We start from the raw sequence: 16,527 nt of genomic DNA, 5'->3' as shown, positions 1-16,527 counted from the left end.
AATATTAACCAGTGCAAGGTTACAGAGCACAAAATATCAAAATCCCATTTAGAACCACATGCCATCTTTCACATCCTTCAAATTCTTTTTCAGTCTTCCCTTGCAATAAACACCAAATTATTGTCTATGAAACACATGAAGCATATCTAGAGTTTTTTACTCTAAATAATTATATATGTGTATATATGTATGATCTGCACAACTACAGCACCTAAATGTGTCCTGAGTGTTTGATCTATTAAAACTGTCAGAAAAAATGGGATGTATTAATATCCCCATTAACAAAATAGAGACTTAAGGCAGAGAAAATTCAATTATTTGTTTATGCTCCCAAAAAGAGGTTTGTGGAAGAGTCAGAAATTTAGGCTAGCTCTTTTAAGTTCCAGTCCAGAACTAACTGTTCTTGTCAAAAGTGTAGCAAAAGAAATGTTTCCTTTTTTACCAAGGCCATAGTAAATTCTCATTCTCCTTAAAATACTTACATTATGTGAATGCTGAACTAATCAATTATGAGGAAGATTCTCTTTTTAAAAAGATATAATGATGTGGTAGGCATATTCAGGAAAAAAAATGCATCTTCTTAAGAAGGAAGAAGGGAGACAAAGATAGGAGACACTTTGATGAAAACTCATCCATTGAAAATGCAGTACTAATCAGGCCTAAGAATACAAAAATACTGAAAATGTTCTTTTGCAGAAGTTAGGTGAGAACTATAAATAAACATGGTCCAAGTAATGAAGAGTAAAAGCTTTGGAAGAGACACTTGAATTTAATTTGTATGGCTTTGATGAGAAATTTATCAGCAGAGAAGGTAATAATTCTATTCCACTCTAAAGTATTTGTTTGCAAACTGCCAGATAAAGGTGGACTTCAGATATGAATATGGTTTTGATGGTTTATTTTTTATTGGTATTTCTCTCTGAAAAATATCCTTATGTGCTGCGGAAAGACTGCTGACTTCAGCAGTTCAAGCAAAAAGATAATTAAAAGAAAATTAATCTATTAAGTGTTTCAAAACCTGCTCAGATTGTTTGCATGTTTCTACTGTGAACTGAAGTATCACATAGTCTAAATCTGTGGAGACTCATCTATAATAAATAATTGCAGATACAAATTAAACACATAAAAGCCTGAAAACACTCCTTTCAGTCAAAGAAAGCTAAAAACCATAATACTTGAGATTCATAGACTTTGAATAAAATGCCACATTAAAGAACTATTAAGACTATAAAGGACTATTATTTTTGTATCTGAATGACAGCAAGACAAAATTTGGTAAATGAACAGGGCAAATATATAAGAGGAAAATCTAGATGCATCTTGAATATTTTGAAACATCTAAGAGATATTAATAATTCTTGTTTTGGGATAAATACCAAATAGCTAGGGATAACCTTTCCTTCAATGTTAGGATGTAAGAAATGACAAATTATTAGTCATTTAAATATGACCTCTACAACGTCACTGTCATCTGGTGATACGCAACGGGCAAGTATCTTTTTGACAATATCAGTAATAGCTTCTTGAGACAGGTGGTATTTCAGAGACTTATCACTGTCCTTTAGCTAACAATCACGGAGGTAAATTGAGTTAAGTTGTATGCCATGGAAGTTGCCATAAAAATATAAATATCTCAGAATCAGATTTTGATTATGTTTTCATAAACTTTTATATGCTGTACATCTATCTTTCAATCCAGCAATACAAATAAACTCTTCTGAAAATTCAGTTATTCTCATTTTAAAATAATTAAACTATTGCCCTTTTGCTGGCAAGAACCACGCACAATCGCTGTAACAAAGGCTAAGAAGGAAAGCATTTCTCTAGCGTGTATTTTCTTCTTTAGTATGAGCAACTTTGTCCTAATATCTATCTTCCAATCAATTTTCTGCTCACGTTACTGCTAATTAGGCTTCAAACTTCTATATTTCTCTTTGAGGGTTATTAGAGCCAGTGTTCCTATCAGTTGTGATTGTCTATCTAGATGTATACAGTTGACGTACAGAGATGCATGCAGATGCGTATATCCGTATGGCCATAATGAGAATGCTTTGATTGGATTCCTCTTTAAAATGCATGATTTTGATTTAGTTTGATTATTTAAAATCTTCAATCAAATTAGCTGAATGGTTGAGCTTATTAGATTTTGGTAGACTGTATTGGAAGGACAAATTCAGTGTTCTATTAATTCTTTCCATCTCTTACTTTTATAAAGAGATATAAATGTGGCCAGTGACAGCTCTTACACCCCAGCTCTCCTACACTTTGGATTCATGGTATACCAGCATATTCTATCCTTTTATAAATATTAATGGCAGTAGTTATGCTGTAAGTCAGGCAATTTGCCTCTTAGAGTCTATACATGCCAAAGGGCAAGTGGCTTCCTCTACACAGTTATCTGATGTGGGTACTTTGATTACATTACTCCTCAGCACAGATTAGGAAGCAACTTTATGTCAAGCATAAATGGGAACTCACTGGTTTAGATTTTAGTCTCTTATTACTGCACTGCTGCAGAATTAATCTGAATGTCATAGAAGCTGTTCAAGAAGCTATGATGGATCTACCTACAGAGCTCTGCTCAGGCACTAGATTTTTGGAAAAATGCCCCACTGATTTTCTTTAAAGCATAATGGCAGTATGACCATACTTTTCAGAAAGTGATTAGCGCTTTCTTGAGAATCCACTTTTGACAGTTGGAAGGCAATTCGTTTCAAGATGGTAAGATCTTGATGGTTACCAAGCACAAGGCCCTATTAAGCTACTTCCATTTGTACAGTCAAAAAAAAAAAAAAAAGCAACAAACCCAAAACCCAACACCCAAACCCCCCAAGTTAGTAATCACTTTTTTTTAACTCTTGCCTGCAGCAGTTAAAAAAGTTAAAACACATTATGTGACTTGGAGAAAAAGGATGAATTCCAAGATCAACTATTTTTGCCAAATTCTTTTAAAGTGAAGATATTTCCTATGGCCACTTGCAAAGATACTGTGACGTCAGACCTTGCAATCTACTAAAGGCAGGACAGAAACACTGTCAGTAGCAATTCCAACAGGAAGGAGCTTGTGCACAATGTGAATTATAAACATTTTGATTTCAGTCTGTTAAAGCATATGTTCTTGATTTAGTTTAATATTTAAAAAAACTACACTCTAAACTGATGGATAAAAAATCTTCAGAAGCGAAGAGTTTCAATCCACCTTCACAAAATGGAATTGAACCTGAAATTAGTTTAATGATTAGTTGTTTAAAATCATATTTTAAAACACCTGCAGTTTTAGAATTCTTTTCAAATGCAAGTACTAAGAATAATTTTGTTCTGATACACCTTGACAGACACTTCATATCATTTACTCTGTCAAAGTACTTCGGTAAAGTAAAAATCTCTAGATATTTCTAGAGAAATAGAAAAAGAAAAATCTCTAGATAAGATATTAACCTTCCTAAAAAAAAGTTTTACAGAATAGGCTACCTCAGATCTCAAGTAAACAAATAACAAAAATATGATTCTTCAGCAAGTTCTTTTGAGCCTCCTAATCAATCAACACTTGGCAGCATTTCTCAGCTTCTCCTATGAAGAGCCATGTACAGATTGCAAAAGTGTCAGTTGCTCTGATAAATCTTACTATGTTAATGAGGTTGATTATTTCCTCTGTACAGATGAGGAGAATATTGGCATATAGGCAGTAATCTGTTATTAGCACATTCCCAATAACTGTTTTTATTTTCTGACTCATCTGACAGAGCTCATCTATAAATCTCATAGGATTTACATAGACATAATGAAATCAGTAACTTCTCCTTGCTAAGCGTCTGCCACTCTGAAGTGTATTCATACTAAGTCTGTTGAAATTAACCTGTTGTGAAGAAGCTGCTTACTCCACAGAGTAAAAATACCATAAGCATTTGACTCTTCTTCATTCTGACTACGTATTTGCACTTCACAGACAGAAAACAAGAGTCCTGTTATTAATCTATTTAAGAGGAAATACAATGTATTTCTGCTGCAGCCAGCTAATTACATGCCAGTTATTAGACCAAAATCTAAACAAATGGTTATTTAAACACATATATAAACACATCATCTACCTGGGAAAGCTGAATTTTGCACATAACACACAGTTTTGGCCTGTCAAAAAAAAATCTGTAGGGAAAAGGTTTTGGAAATTATTTTTTAATTATATCTAGATCTCCCATGTGTGTTATCAACAAGTTTACCCATGCTCAATTCAGTAGTGTGTCAAGAATGCAGTGGAGGAAGATAGGTGACCGATAACCTAAGCTAAGCAACATCTGCTACAATGAAATTGCTCTGACTTAGTTTCTTTACAAATCAAGTAAGAAAAATATCTAAACAAATTGTGTTTGCAGAGTTGAAATGTTTCAGCAGGTCTGAAAACAATAGAAGCAGTAATTTAACCTTTCACCCCAAGTCAAAATGACTGAATTACAGAAATTGGTGGTATTATCCTGTGTCATAATGCACTCCAGTATATTCAGAGCAATAAATAATAGGCAGAAGTTTGAACTACATGATATTACACTACATGATGCTGGACAGTGAAAAATAGAGGTGCTAGGCTCAAACAAAACAAATGGAACTTGTGGATAGAATATTTTGATGCCAGACAGATAAGTAAGAGATTGCATCCAAAAGGAAAAGGATATTATAGAGAAATATAACTGCTATTTCATCATTTGGAAAGGAAAATAAAAAGTTCTATGTGTTAGAATGGAAATTTAACTCCTGAAACTCCGGTCCAACAAAGATCATTATCTGTGTGAACACTAATTACAGAAGTGTTCATACACGTATGTTTAAATTCCTTACTATAGCGAGCCAATTCAACCACTCTAGCGAAGTTTCTCCTGAGTAGGAATTCACGTTCACACAACTGCCTCCTGTAGGAATGCCACTGCCTGATGTGAGATTGAATTCGCTGCCACACACACTGCTTGCATAAACATGTACCCTTGGTATACAAACGGTGTGAAAACCTTCAGTATGTCTATCCAGCCGTTAAGGAGCTCTCAAAGTTCACCCACAGTATAGTTACAGCGTATAGCAATTACTGTACAGTGCTCCATAGTTAAGAGCATCCTTACCTCACCACCTCTCCAAGTCTACTGGTGCCTGCCGCTGCCCTCCATAGCAGACAACCCCTTCCTTACAGCTGCACGCCCACCTGGGGAACTCTCTCCTGAACCATCTTACAATCAGTAAGCTTCTGCCTGGCTGAAGTCTACAAGCGATCAGCTCCTGACCAGTACCTCAGGTTTTTGTGCCCAGGAAAACTAAGTGTTAATAGTACCTGTCGGGGGTTAACCACCTACAACAACTTCTGCAATGGTTATAGAATCCTCTGGGTGATCCAGAAATAGTAGAACAGTAAGATCATGTTTCGAAAGGGAGAGCAGGGAAAATCCACAAGAAACTCAGGGACCTTAACATCCCTTTTTTAGGACCCAGATAAACAGTCAAGCTGAAGCTGAAAGCTGCTGAAGCTCTAGACTAAGAATAGTGAAGACTAATGGCTCTGTTTATGTGGCTTCTTTGGACAAATCTTAAGTCCCGAAGGGGCATTATTTGTTTCTCTATTCACTCTGGAGTACAGACTAAAAGAAGTAGTTTCCAGACTTACATTTTTTCTCAAGGTCGTGTGCTTTGCTGTTGGCCAAGTTGACAGCTTGAATTTACACATACTCTAAATGAACGTTAACTTCAGAAAGCCCAAAAAAGAATTACAGATACCAGCTCATCTCACAGAACCATGAAGGAGGTTTTGTGCATCCAGAAATCAGTATCTCACTGCTGGTTATTCCACTTCTGGAGTGTCTGTGCATGAACAGAATAATGAAAGATATTTAACAACCAAAAGATACTTAGGAACTGAATGAGAAAAGGACCGAAATGATAAGGAAACAACAATTAAGACACCAAACTCCCTGATCTGATACCACATAACATCTTCTGTCAAATATACACACACACTTAATGTCTTTTAAATTCTGGCAATATTTTTTCATGCAAAACTTTACGTTTAAATTATGTGCAAATGATAGCATATACCTATACCACAGTTCCACTTACCTATGAGATATTAATCTAGCTAATTTTATCAAAAATTTGCTTCAGCATCATCAGTGTGCAAAGGAGCAGACACAAAAGCTGGGGGGTTGCTGCCTGGCATACCCCTATGATTCCTGTGCTCCTGCAATTCTAGGTATCCCAGCATCACCTGAAACAGCTGAGGCTGTGTTTGACAAGCAAGGAGGGATTCAAAATTGTCAGAGATGCTGAACAATTAAGGCTCTAGGAGTTAGTCTTGGAAAGGGTTCTTTCTGATGTTTTCTGCCCATCTTACAGGGAAACTATCTTTGATAATCTGGACGACTGGCTCAGAACATTATAAAATCAAAGTTAGTTCCCACAACATCAAACTTTAATTTAGACAGAAATGCCTCCCTCAGAGTTGAAATGCTCTTAATACATGGTAAGCCTTAATCTTGCATGTTCCCCTGATTCAACATCATATTTCATCCTGACCTTTTGCTGAGTTAAAAATAAACGCTGACAATTATAATTATGTGCAACTGAAGATAAAAGTAGACTCAATCAGTCTATTTTACACTAGAAACATTCCCCCCATTTTGGCCAGTTTCCTTTCTGCAACTGGAAAGGTGAAAGGAAGGCAAGATGAAAAGTTAACATGGCAAACGGAAAACATCTTCAACAACAAACTGTTAGCTTTTTAAAGGTATCACCTGTGCATGCACATGTTCTTATAAAGAAAAGGACAACATGCTTCTAAAACATGCTTTCATTGTTTCTTCTCTGAGGAAGGCACATGTATTTAATGTTCTGCTTTGCCGGGTCCTAAAGGGGAGAAGTTTTATTAACTTTGCTATTGAAACACAGCCTAATCATGTTATGTCAGAAATCTACAATATATATTGTATATATACAGTTATATATAATGGATATATACAGTTATGGAGCAAGAGGAAAATGTAATGACAGATAGAGCTGACAGAAGACAAGAAGTCTGAGAGCTAATCTATACTGGAACCTGAACACTGAAGTTAAAATGGATGCATCTGCAATCAGAAGGATCCCGCTTCAAAATACTGTTCTGCCTTTGTTAAAGAGCTTTCTAGCTATGTGGGGTTTTTTAAATTGACTTTCAGTTTTAAAGAAGCAGAAATCCCTAAGCCACTTGATATATCATGGGAGGGTGAAGAGGATCACTAAAGCCTTGCTGTTTATGCTAATAAGATAGTAACTCAATTTACTTGAGTACTGATCAATGCTAAACAATCAGAGAAGTTCATGTATTATGTATTTCAGAAGAACCTGTACTTTATAGTGGAATGTCACAAGGTTAAACTACTGGTAGACACTGTTTCCCTTGAGCCCAATTTCTGCTACAGTGCTTCCTATCCACATAATGAAGAAACAATAGCAAAATAAAGCATTGTTTGGAACACATAATGAACTGCTTTCATAAACTTCAACCTTCAAAAGTCATTATATTTTACAGTTTGATGCAGCAGACAATTACTGGGCCTCCATTTGGCTGGCTACATCAAGCAATGTACACTATTTTTTACCATGTCTCAGTAATTATTGATAGAACAATTGTCATGGCTTGCACTGTTAATATCAGTGCATTAGCAATTGAAACAGTTTGTTACATACTTCCTGGCAGGTATACTGCAGTGCTATAAAATCTGCCTCTACTTATCATAGTTAACAATTACTTTAGGAAATATCCAAAATATAAAACTTTCAAGTTCTCTCTTCTTCTTGCCACTGACTGTTTTCTGTCATTTATTTAATCCTTTCATGCTAACTTGTATTACAAATACCAAACACTTTTTTTTTAGTTCACAGCAATTCACAACAAAGTTTTGTTTGGTTTTTAAATCGAATGAGACCATTTCATACTCATAACTAAAAGACAAAATACTTCTGCATTCCTGTGCAGCATTCTGCTGATGGGTACCTGTGAGGGCTGTTACTCTTAAATGATAACTCAAATATGATTACAAAGTAATAATAACTAATACTAAAATTCAATTGGTAAAAACAGAGATAAGATTTATTTATTCAATGTTATCATGTTACATAGAGAATCTCATTCTTATGCTAATTAACAGCTCCTCTTAAAGTTACAGAATAACTATGATGTGTTAATCATAATACTTCAAACCCATTTTTATTTGTTTTTGACACTGTAACATTCACAAATACAGTTTGGAATAAGTTGCCCAGAGTTTGTGGAATCACCATTCTCAGAAATACTTCAAAATAACTGGAAAAGGCTCTGAGTAACCTAATGCCACACCAAAGTTTGCCCAGCTTTGATTGAGGTTTGGACAAGAAGACATCCTGCAAGGCCTAGATTGCTCCATGATTCTTTGGCGATAACTGGCAAAACTAGGTTTCTAAACTCTCCACACACAATACTACATTTCCTGTGAGCAAAACAAATTGAAAACAGTTTAAGTTGTAGAGCAGCTCTATATGGGATCAGCCTCTGAGAAGTCACTAAGAAAATTATATATGCTAACAATGGCTTTTAGAACTGAGAGAGATGGAGAATGTATGATACCGTGAAACACTTATCGAAATGTTCACAGGCATTAATGCCACTATTTATATATCAACATATATCGCAAAGGTTACTTAACATCTCCTTAGATTAGTATGTTGTTCAGAATCAAATTAAAATTTATGACTGGAATTTTGAATAATTTATAGATCTCACATGCTAGGGTACTTCAGAGTTTCAATTCAGTGGAATGAATATGTACATCTAGATCAAATACATAATATATAGATATGGAATTAATTGCACACAGAAAGAAAGGCAAGGAAGAGAGCCAGATGAAAAGGAAAAGTGGGTGCATGTTCTGCTGAACATAAGACACTTTTTTGTGAGGTTAAGGAGAAAGCACTGCAAGAAATGGGTCACAAACAAAGAACAACAAAATGATCACAGAATACATCGTCCTTCTATTCTGAAGTCTACAAGAATGGAAAACTTGATGAGAAGTCCAAAGGGCAGGAGAATGGTCCTGTCCTGACAGAGAACATCCTGAATGCTGCGAGTCAGCTGAAATCTCTCTGTCTCCAATCAACGTTTTAATACAGTCAGACCCTTTCCGCCAGTCTCTGCCTGACTTAGTCCCTTAAACTGTAGTTTGAAGTTCATTTTTAAACTAATCTGGTAGAATGTAAGCTGACTCATTATCTTTATTAGAGATCATTAATTAAAAGCAGTATTAGAATGCATTATGATGTTGGTATCCCAGAGTAATTTTTCAAGCTAAGTTAGATCTGACACAATGAAAAGAGAGCCCTCTTAAAAGTCAATTTTCAAGATAAAAGTGTGAGCCCTTAGGAAAACCAGTATCATCTGCTATGCACTTTAACATTACAAAGAGTACAACTCACCATAGCCTTTAGGTCTTTTAGGTATGTAATTACACATTTTTACTAATAAGCATTAGCGTCTATTTACTGTAACTGTATTCTTGATTTTGTTTATCAGTAGTGATCTGTCTTGGTAACTGACAAACTCAGCATAATTACAAATGTTTGTAAAAAGATGGTATGTGTGCTCACATAGACAAGACCCAGGGAAAAAATATTGATTTATAGGATGGCAGTCTCAATGATCTTCATAGTAATTAAAATCTTCTTATACCAGTGGTAATCAGACGAGTTGGATCTCCCTTCAGGACTTGCTTGCATACCCCTTGAAATTGTTGTTAAAGAAATCAGAACCCCCAATCTTTCTATTTTAAAAATTTACATTCTAAAACCCCACCCTTGAAACTTCAAGGTTCAGGATTGCTATTTAAATCAAAGCTTAAATATGCACACACTAAATTTTCTCTTCTTTCAAGTGAGTCTTTTTGAAAAAAATAAACATTCCTCCACTTCCACTAGATCAGGTTAACATATTTCCAAGGAGATACTACTTTTGCAGATGGTTTGAATTAGACAACTGCTATAGTTATCATTATGCAGCTATTCAAATAGAAAATTTTTAGAACTTGGCAAAAAGGAGAAAAATAATCTGTCTCATATATGCTGTCCAGACTCAATGCAGGCAGGCAGGAAAATAAGAACTTGTAAAAATCAAAATACTAAAAATAATCAACCAGAAGAATGCTTGAAAAATTGAAAATGATAAGTATATCTGACATTAAGATATGAAATTAATATATCCAAGGTAGAGAAGAAAAGCATAGCGGTAGGATTATTTACACAGAAAAAAGAATCTGAAGTCTGAATGACACACAGGAAAGAAGTAATGCTATGTAGAATTTAAGGTCTAGAGGTGCAAAATAAGTGTCTTTTTTTCCTTTGTCTTTTTTTCTGCAGTTTTTTACACTGTGCTGAAGATGGATCCATATGTACAATCAGATATACACATCAAACCATACTAAGTGTGAGGATTCAATTTCCAAGTGTTTATGGATGCAACCAAAAGTCATCACAAAAACTGGAAGAAAAAATGCCACTGAAATAGCTAATGACTACAAAAATCCAATTTGCCTCCTATTAAATTTTATTGTGAGAATTAACATAACTTCATGAACCTATACACTAAGTTGTGTGCTTGGGGACCTTGACTCTAATCCTTCTTTGGGAGTTAACTAGTAGTGAAAAGGTGTTTAAAAGTCTTAAACTTGCCTATACAAATAATTGACAACATCACAAAAGCAGTCTATAACCAGAACTGGAAAAAAGGGTGTCAATCAGGTCAGAAATGAGATTAATTTACAGATATGCAAAGAGGGACTTTTGCAAGTCTTCCAAAGGTTTTTAATCTCTATATTTTATCGGTGCCATTTACTTTAATGCATTATATTTTCCTTTAGGCTGCAGGCAAACAGAAAAACAAAGTAAAAAGCGATTTAAGTATAAAATCATAGAATCATAGAACCTTTGAAGATGGCCAGATCCAGTGGGAGCAGAGTTAGGTCAAATCTCATCTGTTTTAAAAATCTTAGCAATGTGCAAATGACTCAAATAAAATGGTCTGGTTTTAGTATAATGATGTCCTGTCTGCAGAATACAATAATACAAGATGGACCTGAAACTAATCTTGGAATTCTTCACTTACTGATTCTTCTATAAAAAGTAACTGCAACAATTAGCAATTTAATACATTTTCATTCATGAGCAATGAAGAAAGGTCTTGTTCATATTGATAATAGCATAAAGCAGATCTGTGGCAATGTAATTAACCAGTTATACTTCTTATTAAAGTTGTCTTTTCAGTCATAACTGATATTTGTAACTTGCCATCCGAAATAAAAGTTTACCTGTTTTCACCACGCTGTTGTATTACAGAATGCTGAGTTTATTGTGTGTTTTTGTTAGAAAAACATCGAAACAAATAAATAATCATACAAAGGCACCCTGTTCTCAGGCTTCCTACTACAGAATCCTATATACACACATATAACTATACGTGGATATGTGAACATATGTGCTGAAGTCTGGTTACAAACTTGATATTTACATATGTGGCTAACAGTATTTTCTAGAACTCTTTGTGGGACTACTGTTTATAAAGAATGGCTGAAAAAAATCAAAACATGAAGTTGCACTAACCTTTTAATAAAGAACTTCTATTCTACAAGAGAAAAAAATTCACAAATAGCTTAATTACCATTTTGGACCCTTTTTCGTATGTTTTTTATTATACAGGTATGGCAAGACAATCATTTAAAATGCAGCCCTGAAGACAACAAAAGTAAAGGAAAGACTGCCAAAGCATACAGATTGATCCCTCCTCCTTCTGAGAATATGGAGAATGGTATTCTGTTTACATTTATTTCATTTTTGAAAGCCACAATAGAATATTCCTCCTCTGAGTTCTGAGAATTAGTGTCTCCACAGATGTAAAGGTGATAAGACAAAAAGTGATTTGCCTTGACCTTTCTAAATGGTTTTCTGGAGGTTTTGTTTTGTTGTGGTTTTTTTTTTTTAAGTTTCAAAGGCATTAGAACTAAAAATGGAACAGGAATGATACTCAAAATACTAAGAACTGGCAATTTTCTCTCTGCATCATTTTTGCTAACAGATATTTTTAAAAACCAAAAATTGCTGCCTTTTTCATTTTGAAGCTGAGCTATACCAGATTTGATAGTTTAGTTGCTTTGTTTGTTATATAGTATTGATTTCAGGCTTCAAACGTCAATACGAACAAATTTGCACCCCAATTAGCTTTCATTAATCAGTTTGTTTCCTGGGGCTATACACTACCACATAGCAGACACCAGCTAAACTACTGAAAGCAGCAATATGCAATTGTAACCAATTAACCTGGGGGGGGAAGCCGTGCTATAACCTTAGCCTTCCACTGATTTCTCTTGTGTGCCAAACAGAATCTGGTTCTGATTTTTAAGTTGACAATTTTCCTATTAAAGAGATCAATACAGAGAACAACAGAAAAGAGACAACAAAATACATAAAACTGCAATAGCCTCTGCAGGAAAACTGAAAGATTTACCCTTTAAGCAAACATTTTGACTAGAGTGGAATACAACACAACATATTTTTAAATGGATGAAAATATCTATTCTTGATCATTTTGATTACTAGTTAAATGGAGAAAGGACAGATATGACTGCAATTCTAATCGTGAGAAGCCATAGCAAAGATCACGTGGCAATTGGGAGATCTTAGGCGGTCAAAGACGCCTGATCTAGCTTTGAAAGTAGGACAAGGCAGGGCCAGCTGCTTTTAAATCTCAGGTAATTATCTTAAGACCTTCTTCTTCCCCCTTCCCTTCTCTTCCCTTGAGCTACAACAATAAAAACTTCTAAATGCATATGCAAATAAATAATTTAACTAAATCACTTTGATCACTAGAAACTGTTAGTTAACATTAGAATGTTTCAGCTGAGAGAGATTCAGAGAGATTAATTTGTCTTCCACTGTGCACAACAGCTATTCAAAATCCTCTAAAGACCAGGCTGTGTTGTAATGAAGCATATTTACAGCTTTCTTTATATTTTATTTAGCAAGTAAATACTCTGGCATTTTCAAACTGAAGGAATCTTATTTGTTTTCATGGAACACATCTTTCTAAGCACCAGTGTGTGCAGAGAACACTACTCTATTTAAAATGTGCTCTGTTCACAAGCCAAAAACCACTTGGGAAATTCTTGCCACGGGTCTCCAGACTTTTGTATCATATTTTAGTGTTCATGGATATTAAATTTCCTACCCAACCATACCCTTAGATTTGGAAGAACATCATGATACCTTGCTGACTGCAGCTATTAGTACCTTTTTGCTTTCCAGAGACCCATCCTAGTTAAAACTGCTCGCTAGACGACATTTCTTCCACACCTCAAAACCACATCACTAAATGGCCTATGAAATTTCTAGGGGGCTACACACCATTACTCTTTAAATATTGCAGAGTAAAGCATTAATGAGAGCTGAATATTTATTCAGATTTCAGTATCCTGATTTACAGATGACACCTTTTCGTGGACAGTTTGATATTGACCAGGAAAACCTTATACTTTAACACAAACTTGCTTAAAAGTAAACTGAAAACAGAACTACTTTATGCACCCTCCAAAATAGACATTACTGTTTCACATAGCTACAAGGGGAAAAACCACACTTAACCTATCAAACTAGGATTACATCTTAAAGGCCTGTCTCTTCCTGTATCCAGCTGACTTTCTTTAGATGCTTTCCTGACAAAACCTCCTCAGGGACTCTTGTCTTCCTCAGGTTTCTTTAGTCAGAGAAGCCCATTTGAAAGTAGAGCCTGTTAGCTTTTAGAGTTAATCTCCATTTTGAGTTTTTCAAGGAGCTGAGCAGATTTAACACATTCCTCCCCCCCACTTGTTCTCACATCCCAAACATGTTTATTTTTAATTGCTGTAAGAAATAGTTATGAAATGTATCCAAATAAATGAAATATGTTGATTATTTCATTCCTTCTTTGAGATGCAAATGTTGTTTTCCCCGATCAGGCGTGCTCTCTTTATCTGACTGAGCAGTGAGTTAGTGATCTGCTGGCCCTGTGAGAAGTTATGCTTTTAAGCTCTTCTCCCTTACTCATCTGGTAATCAAAGACCTGTACGTAGACACATTCTGCAACAAATTGATAGCGAAAAGTGTTTGTATCCACTGAACTATTATTTTTCATCAACCTGTGCATATTGTCCTTTAGATAACCTCCAAATAAGATTACGTATATGTTATGCCATGTGTCTTTTCATTGAAACTAGATATAGAGATAATAAGTCACTTTCAAGTGACAGTAGTTTTGGAATTTAAATCTCTTCAAGGAATACTGTAGTATCATCAAAAGGTCTTCTCTGGAGATGCACACTTTCATGTCTTTAAAGACATAAAATATCATCAACTCGGAGATGCAACTCCCCGCATCCCTTCCAGAATTTAAACCTCCCATAACACAGCACAGGAAGGTATCAATGGGTTTAGGCTAACTATATACACTCACGTTATCCCAGTCTTTCATATGAATTTGTAGCGCAGATTCTTTTTATTAAACAGTGGGATTAATTATGTGCCATTTAGATTATTAGTAGGTAAGTGCAGAATTACACATTTTATACATGTTTACCAGTAGCAGGTTTTTAAAATTCCTTGTGAAGATCACTGTATGCAGCTGAATACCTGGACTAATGTATGAGGGATGAAGCATTTTAGCACAATTCTTATGGAGCATTTCAGTTGCATAAGCTTAAAAATTATGACTTGTTTTGTGACAATGCCTAGCAGCCTCAAGGACCAAACGGAAGGTGGTGCAGCACTGCTAGCAGTCAAGTATTAATCGAGAAAGAACAGAGTATTTTACAAACTCCCAGCTTTCTATTTCAGTCTTAAAGAAACTAGCAAGTTTTTATTTCCCCAGGCCGTAATTACTAGTAAGTGGAAGAAGCTCATGAATTGAACATATAACAATTGTGATTTTCATAATTAAGGATAAAATTTTAAACATGGTTCAGATTTAAAGGAAGAAGAAAATTAAGGTTAGACTAAAAAGATTTCAGAGCTAAGACTTTCATAATCCTTATACGAATGCTGTATTGAAGCTTTGCCATTCACTTCAGGGGATAAAAAACACAGTTTAAAAGCTATAATATTTAAAAATTAAAGAGGTAAGAAAAGCCAAGTTGAAAAGATATTTTCCCACACATTTCTAGTCAGTAGACCTAGCAAGTATGCTTTTGTATACAGGATGTCATCAGAAGAGGTGCCATGATTTGGAAGATTGTATAAAAAGACTGCCATTTCAAAACTGAGGGATATAAATCGTGCTTATAATATGATCTGAAGGAAAGAAAATCCCCAATATGCCTGTCTTTGTTCTCAGAAGATCAACCAAATTGCAATTCTGCTTTTCCTCAGCTTGTCACAGAACAGCAAGACAAAGTGTGTCTGTAAATGTTGGTGACAGCAGCAGGTACTAGCAAGGCTGTAGGAAGGCTTTTAAGTATGAAAACTCCAAACTCAGAGTGCCAAATTCTTACCTGGTTCAGACTGGAGATAGTTTTATTGAGATCAACAACGTTAATGCTTCATGCTACCTAAAGGTTTGGCCAGAAATGTGGAAGCAATTGCCTTGCTGTACGAATGTCCTGGTTTCAGCTGAGATACAGAGTTAATTTTCTTCATAGTAGCTGGTATGGGGCTATGTTTTGGATTTGTGCTGAAAACAGTGTTGATAATACAGAGATGTTTTAGTTGTTGCTAAGTAGTGCTTACACTAAATCAAGGACTTTTCAGCTCCCCATGCTCTGCCAGGTGCAGAAGAAGCTGGGAGGGGACACGGCCGGGACAGCTGACCCCAACTGGCCCAAGGGCTATTCCAGACCATATGGCGTCATGCTCAGCATACAAAGCTGGGGAAGAAGAAGGAAGGGGGGGGGGATGTTTGGAGTGATGGCGTTTGTCTTCCCAAGTAATCATTACGCGTGATGGAGCCCTGCTTTCCTGGAGATGGCTGAACACCTGCCTGCCCATGGGAAGCAGTGAATGAATTCCTTGTTTTGCTTTGCTTGCACGCACAGCTTTTTCTTTACCTGTTAAACTGTCTTTATCTCAACCCACGAGTTTTCTCACTTTTACCCTTCCGATTCTCTCCCCCATCCCGCTGGGGGGGAGTGAGCGAGCGGCTGGGGGGGGCTTAGTTGCCGGCTGGGGTTAAACCACGACAATGGACAACTTTGTCAATGCGTGGAATACAGACCTGGTAACAGTGCAGGCTGATAGGCCAAATTCAGGCCCTCATCCTTAGCATTAGGAGAGACCCCCCCAGCAGAAAGCAGGTACAGGTTGACCACTCAGGATGATCACTGTCTGCAGCAAACTACTGTCAAAGGAGTGATCGTGCATCTTTCCCCTGCATTGGAACTATGATGGTTAAATTGCAAAGAGAGTTGCTTCAGTGACCTGAGATGAAGGAAGCTGCATTTCTCATTTGGCTTGTTTCATATTCCCTTTTTGATC

At 35.8% G+C, this 16,527-nt stretch overlaps 1 protein-coding gene across 2 annotated transcripts in view; it reads right to left on the bottom strand.

Annotated features, from left to right (window-relative positions):
* Positions 1–16,527, bottom strand: part of PCDH11X (protocadherin 11 X-linked) — a 516,609-nt gene that overhangs the window by 324,626 nt on the left and 175,456 nt on the right. Inside the window, exon 5 of one of the 2 annotated variants that reach the window (XM_072877254.1) lies at positions 8,341–8,477. The exons of the other annotated variant lie outside the window; for it this stretch is intronic. Within the exon in view, the coding sequence (XP_072733355.1) occupies positions 8,469–8,477 (9 nt within the window). The 3' untranslated portion in view covers positions 8,341–8,468. Of the gene's footprint in view, positions 1–8,340; positions 8,478–16,527 lie in introns of those variants that run through there. 2 annotated transcript variants of the gene reach the window in all.

Source organism: Ciconia boyciana, chromosome 12, assembly GCF_034638445.1.
Source record: "Ciconia boyciana chromosome 12, ASM3463844v1, whole genome shotgun sequence".
In the NCBI taxonomy this organism is placed as follows: Eukaryota; Metazoa; Chordata; class Aves; order Ciconiiformes; family Ciconiidae; genus Ciconia; species Ciconia boyciana.
This window is presented reverse-complemented; position numbering and strand designations above follow the sequence as displayed.